General features: G+C 46.9%; 1 protein-coding gene across 1 annotated transcript; it reads right to left on the minus strand.

Moving 5' to 3' along the window:
• Positions 1–207: 207 nt before the first annotated feature.
• LOC307221374 (apolipoprotein C-II-like) lies at positions 208–7,407 on the minus strand. Its single transcript, XM_079985843.1, has 5 exons — positions 7,331–7,407; positions 6,790–6,843; positions 5,044–5,110; positions 1,155–1,311; positions 208–429 (listed from the first exon to the last, which is right to left on the minus strand). Exons 3-5 carry the CDS (start codon positions 5,093–5,095, stop codon positions 339–341), a joined length of 300 nt encoding a protein of 99 aa, XP_079841969.1. The 5' UTR covers positions 5,096–5,110; positions 6,790–6,843; positions 7,331–7,407; the 3' UTR covers positions 208–338.
• Positions 7,408–10,458: the final 3,051 nt, after the last annotated feature.

Below are 10,458 nucleotides of genomic sequence, written 5' to 3' on the forward strand. Positions count from 1 at the left end.
CAGGCGAATTTCCACAACGACCTTTTAATATAAATAAATAGAATGCAAACTGATGTGGAAATGTGGAGAACCCAGCTAGCGACTGGAGAAAAATGAGCTGAGAAAAACACACACCCTGAAATGCCTCTCCTTATTTTGTAGCTCATCGGTTGAAATGTCAACACTTTCCTCCCTCCCAAAGAATGAATGCAACTCACAAATCAGCACTTCAGCAGGAAAGGAGCTTTATTCATTTCCTAAGCTTGGGGGCATCTTTACAAGCAAAATGTATGAAAAAAACGAAGGCTTCTCTGAGCCTCAGCGACTAGTCTCTGCAGAAGGGAGAAAGCTGGACGACACTAACTCTCACTTTGCAGCAGGTGGTAAACTTGGTCCGAGAGTATGTCCGTGTAGGTCTTAATCCTTGACACGCTGTTTTCGTACATATTTCTGGAAAGGATAAAGGAAAGAAGGGTTGAAGATGGGTCATCAGTGGCCACATCCACACGATATATATTTAAAGCATAGTGGCGCCGCTTGAAACACTCATGGGATCCCCTTTTCCAAAGAATTCTGAGAGATGTAGTTTGTTAAAGGTGCTGGGTGTTGATAAGAGACCCCGCCCCCATTCCCCCAACAGATCCATAATTTACAGAGTTCCCTAGGAAGAGGGATTGGCTTGCGAAACCACTCTGTGAATTGTAGCTCTGGAAGGGGAATAGCGGGCCTCCTAAGACTCTAAGCACCCTTAACAAATGAGAGTTCCCAGGATTCTCTGGGGGAAGCCATGACAGTTTAAAGTGCTATCATAGTTCTGCAAATACAGATTTTGAACTCGGAGTGGACCCACTGAAATTAATAGATCTGAGTTAGTCATGTCCATCAATTTCAATTTCTGAGTATGAGTAACACTGGCTACAACCCGAAATCAGTGGCGTAGCGTGGGTTATCAGCACCTGGGGCAAGGCAAGTAATTTGCGCCCCCTAACCCATGGATTTGCGCCCCCTAACCCGTGGATTTGCGCCCCCTAACCCGTGGATTTCCCTAACCCCCAGATGTTGCGCCCGGTGCGGCCGGCCCCCCCTGCACCCACCACGCTACGCCACTGCCCGAAATTACTGGAAAACCTCCCTCCGTCCACCTCCTCTCTGGTTGTCCCCTGCCTTATTCTCACATTATTGGCTTTGTGACTTCCAGATTTTGGATTTTCTCTAGCCAGCACTGGGCTGTGCTGGAAACTTGTCCCCAGGCCCCTGTGACTTTCTCCTTAACTTGAGCGAACAGTTCCGGCTCCTCGGCTTCTCGCTTCTGCAAGCGATAGCTGGAGACTTCTGCAAAAAAAGGTGAACAGAAAAGAAAAAAAGGTAAACTGTTAAGATTTTGGGGACGAATTGCTTTATTTCTTGTTTGCGTTTCTCAGGTGATTGAAATGGTGACTTTTGTTTTGAAGTTATTGTAAGCCCCTGGGAGCTTCCTGTTCAAAGAGAGACGTAAATTCATTAAAGGAAATGAAACCACGGTGTGTTCAGTTTGGGCCTTTCCTTATGACCAGGGCCAGTCCATGGCATTTTGTCGCCTGAGGCGGAGGACAAGATGGCGCCCCCACCATTCTGTATACAGAGGCTGACTGGGCTGGCTGTGAAATCTTACTTTAAAGCCACCATGCGGATAACATCTTCCCGCACACCTGAGGGCAGTATGCTAATTTAGGGGGTCCCCTGTCAGAAATACCTCGGCTTAACGTGGATTGTGAACTTGTTGTGTCTCTTTTAATTGTGTGCCCAGACAAGAGCCGCCCGGAAGAAATGTATGACTCTTGACAACATGTTATGGGATTAAATTGGCCACAACTTTATTTAAACTTTCAGATGTAGGAAGACCATGGCTTTAGGCATTGGGCGCGTATCCCTCCCAGTCCCCAGCCAGGGATCTGAAGAAGAAGAAGAAGAGTTTGAACTTGATATCCCACCTTTCACTCCCCTTAAGGAGTCTCAAAGTAGCTAACAATATCCTTTTCCCTTCCTCCCATACAACAAACACTCTGTGAGGTGAGTGGGGCTGAGAGATTTCAAAGAAGTGTGACTGGCCCAAGGTCACCCAGCAGCTGCATGTGGAGGAGCGGGGAAGCGAACCCAGTTCACCAGATTACGAGTCCACCGCTCTTAACCACTACACCATGCTGGATCCCTGATCTGAGGCACAGCAGGGTAATCAGGTCTGTCTGGGAAGTGGGATGGCTCTGGAAGACATTTGTTTACGCAGAGTGCCCACCCCCATTTCACCCGCAACACTGGGGATTGCACTGACAACCTTTCAGCGTATGGCCAGTGACTCCCCTCTGACTCAACCCTTGGGGGGGGCATGCATCACCACTTCACGCCCCCGCCCCCAGGGCCTGATTTAGATTTGATGAGGCCCTAAGCTACTGAAGGTAATGGGGCCCTTTATATGTCCAGCTGTCCTTTGTCAACAACAAATTGTCGCTGTTTTTTTGTGTTGAATATATGCTATGTGGTAATTTATGGACCTAATAGGTATCTCAAGCCATTTGCACATGTTGCCACGCAACCAGTCTATGCCGAATGCAGGCTCCCTATATATAGAAATGAGAAAACCAGTGATATTTTAGGGAGCAGGCTAGCAGGCATGGCCCATTTTAGGACCCTACACAACACAAAACACTGTTGCTTTATGTAGGTTTTATTTTACTTGTTTTTTATCTTACGTTTTGGAAATGTACACCCAGTTATTTTTTCCCTTTAATTTTTTTGGGGGGCCCCCAAGAGAGTGGGGCCCTAAGCTATAGCTTGTTTAGCTTATACGTAAATCCGGCACTGCCCCCCCCCCATTTACTTGTGACATCTGCTACAGGGAAGGCAAAACCTGCCAATGCAGAGAAATCCCTTCCTGGTCCCTTAACAGCAACCATCCTAAGACCGTAGCAGCGCCCACATACCCATAAAAGAAGTTAACCTGTAACAAAAGAGCATTAAACAAAGGGAGGGGAGGGTGGAGCTGGCTGTGTGCTCTCAGGTAGGCTCCGCCCCTTTCAACTATGCAAATAGCTCCGCCTCCCCTTGATGCAGATAGGTTTGTTCGAACTGAGTTTGGCGGCAACCTCAAAGGGCTGTGATGTGGGGAGGCGGACCAGGAACTTCTGCCGTTGTCTCAGGGATTGGGGTGCCGCGCGCGGCCGCGCAAAGGGTGCCCTCCAGTTTTGATGGGAGAGTGGTTATTCCACTTTGGCGTTCTCCCCCAACTGCTGCTGCTCTCTCTTCCGTAAATCTGGGGATTTTTAAAGCCAAAGCAATCTCTGGATTTAAGGAGGAGAAAGTGTGATGTGGAGAAGGGGCAAGGAATTCAAGGAGATGCAAGGAATTCGCAATCCACATTAAGTCGAGTTATGGACGGGCCCTTATCCCTCAACGGGGAGGAATGGCCAGGGGCTCTGTAGGAACAGCCAAAGAACTGCCATCATTGTCCCTATAACTATAGCATCTGCTGCCTGAGACAGTTGCCTCAGTCTGCCTAATGGAGCGTTGGTCCTGATTATAAGAAGTAGCGATGCAAATGAGGTGCAAGCTTTTTACATTTAGATTGTCGGCAATACAGCGGACGCTCAGGTTGCGAATGTGATCTGTGCGGGATGGACGTTCGCAATCTGCAGTGTTCGCAACCCGCAGCGGCGCATCTGCACATGCACAGGTTGCGATTCGGCGCTTCTGCGCATGCGTGACACCGAAACCCGGAAGTAACCCATTCCGGTACTTCTGGGTTTTAGCGGGTCCGTAACCCGAAAAAACGCAACCTGAAGCGGCTGCAACCCGAGGTATGACTGTATATAGTATTTCCATGAGGACTAGTGGCAAATTATAGCTTTACCAAAAGCTTAAATTGCAAGTTTTCACTTCCACGTGTCTCGGTTCAGCATGACATTAATGCCAAAAGACGCGTCTCACTCTGAAAAATGTTAATGTTTTCAGAACAAACAGTTCTCATGGTCAGATTCTGATTAAAGCTGCCACATCAGAATATATGATAGTACTGTTGCCACCGACTCCTACCCCCCCCCCCAGGCAGGAATTCAACAGGTGCTAGTTGGGTGACCACCTGCAACTGAGGATGGGGCTCCTGTACCCTTAATTAGGGTTGCCATATGTCTGGATTTTCCAGGACCTTAGGCAAGTGAATTGAAAAATTGCTTTTTTAGGGGTGTTTTTGAAAAAAAGCTCAACAACTTTTTTTTTGTTTTTTACTTTTTGAAATATGGCAATCCTACCTTAACTGTGCAAAAATTTCGGAAGTGCAACTTATCTTGCAAAGGGAACTGCAAAGGCTAAAGCAGTGACATTCCACCTTCCACATAAATCTCCGTCTTCTGCATGTTGATTTGCATTTTATCAGCTTAATGGAGTTTAAATGCACACAGGGAACTCTCGGATTCATTGCAACCATTTGGGTTGTGCCCTGTTCAAGGGCCCTTTTGCCTGATCCTACCTGCCTTTTACACTGCACATTGGAACATAAAACCAATCGTGATTTCCACTTTATCGGAGACCGAAGCACAGTCGCCAACTGCTGTACACACCACAAACATTTAACGCACGCTTTTTTGCTGCCACCCCAAAGCATCCTGGGAACAGCACGTCGTTAAACTGTGGAACTCTCTGCCACAGGAAACAGTGGTGGCTGCCCACCTTGGATGGCTTTAAATGAGGACTGGACCAATTCATGGAGGAGAGAGGCTATCAGTGGCTACTGGCCAAAATGGCTGTCCTGTGCCCCTGCTGGGAGCCACAGGAGGAGAAATGCTCTTGTGTTCAAGTCTTGCTTGTGTGTTTGGCATCTCGATGTCCGCTGTGAGAACGGGATGCTGGACTAGGATGGGCCACTGGTCACTTTTTATGTTCTTGTGTTTCACCCCTCACAGAGCTACAGTTCCCAGCAGCCTTAATAAACTACAAATCCCAGCAATTTGGGTGTGCGCGCTTTCAATGTACAGCGCATACAGACATCCGTATACAGACACGCCTTCTCAAATCATGCAATCGGAGGAAACTTGCCTGAGCAGAAAAGCACTAACAGGAGCGACACGGCCACAAGTTTCAGATCCATTTTCACAACCGCCGCCTAGGATGTCGAAACACAAACATTCGCTTAGGTAAACCGGGTTAGGAAACAGGCAAAGCTGAGCCCCTTGCAGGATATAGCGGGTCCTGCTGTTTCCCAGCCAAAACAAATTTCCCTCCACATGCAGCTCAGTTGGTTAAGTGCAAGACTCTTGATCTCAGGGTCATAGGTTCGAGCCCCAAGTTGGGCAAAAGAATCCTCATCACAGGGGGTTGGACTAGATGACCCTCGTGGTCCTCTACAATTCTACAATTCTATTATCTTTATTATACTTTTTGTTTTTAAAGAGCCAGAGCTGGACCTAGACTGTGGAGATACATTTCAAATACTCTGCTATGAAGTTCACAGAATGACCTGGGGCCAATCACTGTTTCTTGGTGCAGCCGACCTCACAGAGTCGTTGTGAGGATAATGGGGTGGTGGTCTTGGATGAAGGGCAGAGGGCACAAGATGGCAATCGATATCTTATTCATCCCTATCCACTTACTGCGGAGTCCCTGGAGTTGCCGACCCAACGTCCATGATATGTGTTTGCTGAAACATTTTGAATCTCACAAATAAAACGTTGCCAGATAAAACACAGTCCTTTCTCGCCCTCTGTGCTAGGAGGGAGGGTTGCAGTGTGTTTTATTTTTAAGTTGAATTCAGCCAAATGAGCAGATTCATCACACACAAAAAACACATTTTGCTTACGTTGATGGAAAGCAAACAACTCTTGCAATGAGGATTCTGCAGTGACCTCCTTTGCAATGTCTTATTTTGAAATATTTCAGATGGTATTTTAGCTTACTTGTTAATTTGCATTGTCTTGAATGTATACTTTATATTTGATTTTCTTTTGCAATGCTTTATTCTGGATTGGTTTTTTTAAAAAAAATTTTTACTGAATTTTACGTTACAAATTTAAATTCAAACATTAAACATCAACATCCTCATTTAGGAGTCCCTGAATGCTTCGACTTCCCTCCACCTTTCTGTGGTTACCATTGTCAAACTTTTTCTTTTTAACCGCTTCCTTTAATTTTCTCTATTTATTTATTTTTAAATAATCTGTTTCTACCATAGTTTTTCATACTATTCTGGTAAACCGCTTTGAGATTTTTAATATATATATATATATACACACACCGGTGTAGAAATGAAAACAATTTGATTGGTCCTAAAAAAACAGGATGCTGGACTAGAACATTTCAACCTGATCCAATTAATCTTCTTATGTGCTTAATGAAGCTACAATAAATGACATTCACAGTACACAAAGCTGAGGTGGGGAACATGTGAGTGGACTACAACTCCCATCATACCTGACCGCAGGCTGGGGCTGATGGGAGTTGGAGTCCAGCAAAGCATCTGATGGTCCACAGATCCTCCAGCCTTGCAGGAACGGCTGCAAACTTTTCAATAGCCTCTGCCTTTCGTATCTCTAACATCTGTCCGAGATGCAGGGATTAAGCAAGTGAAGCTCTCCCCGGCATTAGATATTTAGTGGGAAACGTGCTTAGTTTCGGCGTGGAATCACGTTGAAGCCACAAGAGCATGTCCGGTGGAACAGACTCCCACAAGATCTAAGTGAGAGTCCTGCATTGCAGGGTGTTGAACTAGATGACCCTGGGGGGGGGGGGGGAGTCCCAGCTCTACAATTCTATGAAATACGGCTGCTAGTAGAAATGGAGACTTACCTCTCAGTTTAAATTGCTGCGTTCCTTCCTTTTTGCTGTTAGGGAGACCTAAAACTAAGCAAAGAAGATATACAGGTAAACAGAGCCCATTATGGAAAAACGGTTCTTCCCCTTTCAGAATCAGGAGGTCAGCCGTTGATCTCCTTAGAACAAGAATTCCAAAAAGCCTGTTTGATTTCCTGCCTTGTTCTCAAATATGCAAAAATATAAATGGACTGTGGGCAAGGCATCCAAGGACAACAGACAACATTTTTTTTTAAAGGTGGGGGAATTATAACACCAGTTCCTAAATTCTGCAACACTCCCCTTCCCCCGGCATTGGTCCCTGGGTCTCCAAGGAGCACATCTTAATGTGATGGATCTCCCCATTGGGTCCTGGTGTGGCCTCAACTTCCTCATCTGTTGCGTGGGTACAGGAGCCAAACACGCAGACAACTTCTCTCCCCCATTTCCCTCGTCAAACCTGGCTCCTGCTGGTCTTTCCAAAGGTACAAGGGAGGTGGCCGCAGAGTTAAGCCCCTGAGTAGACAAGCACACTCACTCTCTGCAGCCGCCGCCGTCCGTGTTACCCTTCCCTGTCCCAGAATTAGCCACCGCGCATTTATATGAGACGTCGCTCTTGCACCCACAGCCCCACCTTCTCCCACAATCCTCTTGGCCAAATGGCACATCCCCTGACATGTCCAAAGTTCAAGCAAACAGGTCTGAGCTGCAACACCGATGGACAAGAGTTTCCAGCGAATATTCGCCTTTGTGAGCCAGCAGGCTGGGGGGCTCAGCTGAACAAGAGTTGGGACACTGCCCATTGATAAAGTTGTCCCATCCATTACCAACTTTGGAGCCCCGAGAGTTTAGGACATGAAGCAGAGCCCTTCTGGATCAGATCAAAGGTCCACCTAGCCCAGGGTTTCCCAAACTTGGGTCTCCAGCTGATTTTTGGACTACAGTTCCCATCATCCCTGACCACTGGCCCTGCTAGCTAGGGATGATGGGAGTTGTAGTCCAAAAACCGCTGGAGACCCGAGTTTGAGAAACGCTGATCTAGTCCAATGTCCCGTTCTCACAGTGGTCAGATAGATGCCTTTGGAGGCCCCTCTCGGAGTGCAACAGTGCTCTCCCCATTTTGGGATTCGCAGAAACTGGTACCTAGAGGCATATTGCCTCCAACAGGGGCTGTTAGCTACTGGCCTAATCCGTATGGAACCAGCCCTCCATATTAGCAGCTTAAAATGCAGTGAGGTCACTGGAGGCAGGGATGTCTTCGCCTGATACACAGGATCTCCAGGGGTCCTGATTTTCCAGTCCCAGAATTACAAAAGCCATCCCGGCTTCTGATTTGATCCCAGAAGGTCCCTATTTTCCCTGCCAGCGCTGAGTTCTGGGAGCAGGAAGAGCCAGCGTTTGTCCCAAGTGATGATGATGGCGGCTGCGGCTGTGAGGGAGCATCCCGTTGCTACTCCATGGCTGCCACTCTGCCAGCCTCCTCCCTTGGGCAACTCATAATAATAATAATAATAATAATAATAATAATAATAATAATAATAATTTATACCCCGCTCTCCCCAGCCAGAGCTGGGCTCAGGGTGGCTAACACCAATAAAATCACAGTAAAAACATAATAGGGGGAAAAGAGGGGGGGACAATTTAAAATACAGGTTAAAATGCAATTTAAAATGCAGCCTCATTTTAAAATAGCTGATAAATCAAGACCATAAGGGGAGGGAAACATAAGGGTCAGACTGAGTCCAAAAAAAGGCCAGGTGGAACAGCTCTGTCTTGCAGGCCCTGCGGAAAGATGTCAAGTCCCGCAGGGCCCTGGTCTCTTGTGACAGAGCATTCCGCCAAGTCGGGGCCAGTACTGAAAAGGCCCCGGCCCTAGTTGAAACCAATCTAACCTCCTTGAGTCTCGGGACCTCCAAAATGTTGTTATTTGTGGACCTTAAGAGGCTGGCACCCCTGAGGCCCAACCCTGTGTTGTTACACTGACTCTGAGGGGCAGGTAGAGGGCAGGGCTGCCCTGGGTGGGAAGAAAGGGGGAGTTAACTAGTTCAAATTATTAACTTCCTTTCTTTTCATCGTAATCTCAATCCATAGTATTATACAATTCAACATACTTTAATCCTAAACCAATTTGATACTTGCAAGTATTTCCACTTATGTTATATTATAATATTTAGCTAGATATTCCTCAAATTTCTTCCAATCTTCTTGATATTTCTCCTCTTTCTGATCGCAGATTCTATATGTTTGTTTGTTTTTCTTTTTATATGTTTTGTTTTTTGTGTTGTGTTGGATTGGTTATAAATTTGGAAAATTAATTTTAAAAATTTGAACAGTAAAAAAAGATGCTTTGTGCGTCTGCATCTAATTCCGCCCCTTTCTTAAATTTATTTATTGGCGTGTGTTTCTCTTTTTGTAAATCTGCCAAAGAATAAATTAAAATAAAAACGGGATTAAGGGGTTTTCTCAGGATGGTGGAGAACGCGTGTGCTGTTTCGCGCTGGTGAGAAAGTCGCCCTTCTTTGGGTAGGAAATGCTCAGCATGGGCAAAAAATTTCACCAGAGCGAAATTTCATTTGAGGGAAAACGTGTCAAAGGGAAAAACTGGAACACTATATTTTGGGATGCCATCTTTCCATTTGTTTCTCCTGAGAGCACAGTGGTCATTTTTGAGCGCTGTGGTCTCTCATGCCATGGTTCCCCCCCAAGATTATGGCCACAGGGAAGGGGGAATTGTGGCGTGCCCAAAATGGCCGCCATGTTCTCACAAGGAAAAAAACACAGAATGTCACGGTTTTTGCAGGACAGTTGAGGTGGGTTGGGCATGTTCACATTAGTGCTTCTAGTTTTCTAATGGGATTGAAGCTGGTTTGAGGGGAAAGCCCACATCGAACAACAGGATTTGTCAAGAAACTACAGGATTGCCATGCGTCGTGACTAATGTCGTGTGAACATGGCTTCGAAAACAAGCAGTGGTCGTGAGCAACGATGGGAACATGGCCTCACAAGAGGTTGCCCTCGCCTGCACGCCTCCCTTCCTCCCTTCTTCCTCCCTCAGGGAAGAGCTGGACAGAAGGTCGGCGGTTCGAATCCCTGCGGCGGGGTGCGCTCCCGCTGCTCGGTCCCAGCGCCTGCCAACCTAGCAGTTCGAAAGGACCTCCGGGTGCAAGTAGATAAATAGGGACCGCTTACCAGCGGGAAGGTAAACGGCGTTTCTGTGTGCGGCTCTGGCTCTGGCCAGAGCAGCGATGTCACGCTGGCCACATGACCCGGAAGTGTCTCCGGACAGCGCTGGCCCCTGGCCTCTTAAGTGAGATGGGCGCACAACCCCAGAGTCTGTCAAGACTGGCCCGTACGGGCAGGGGTACCTTTACCTTTACTTACTTCCGAAAGGCAAAAGTACTTTGAACTACAAGGACAATATTCTTTATAAATTCGCCAAAAATCAGTCGTACCTCGGATTTTCATCGGACCACTTTTATTTTACTCCATATTACAAAGGCTATCGAAGGGGGGTGACCTGATGCACGGCAGCCATAATCCTTTGACCGAGCAGTCACGTACTCTGCAGCCCTTCCCAGCTGACGTGACCACCTTGATAGCCATCGTGATGGGCTCAGACGGAAGGCTATCAGGAACACAATAACCTGCATGTTTTAGTGTATTCCG

This window comes from Podarcis cretensis (genome assembly GCF_951804945.1).
Source record: "Podarcis cretensis genome assembly, chromosome: 8".
Lineage (NCBI taxonomy): Eukaryota > Metazoa > Chordata > Lepidosauria > Squamata > Lacertidae > Podarcis > Podarcis cretensis.

Coding starts and splice junctions, on each gene's coding strand:
- LOC307221374 (XM_079985843.1), bottom strand. CDS start 5,095: ATGGATCTGAAACTTGTGGCCGTGTCGCTCCTGTTAGTGCTTTTCTGC. Junction 1,312..5,043: donor GTTAGTGCTTTTCTGCTCAG/GCAAGTTTCCTC, acceptor CTTTTTTTGCAG/AAGTCTCCAGCTATCGCTTG. Junction 430..1,154: donor GAAGTCACAAAGCCAATAAT/GTGAGAATAAGG, acceptor TATCCTTTCCAG/AAATATGTACGAAAACAGCG.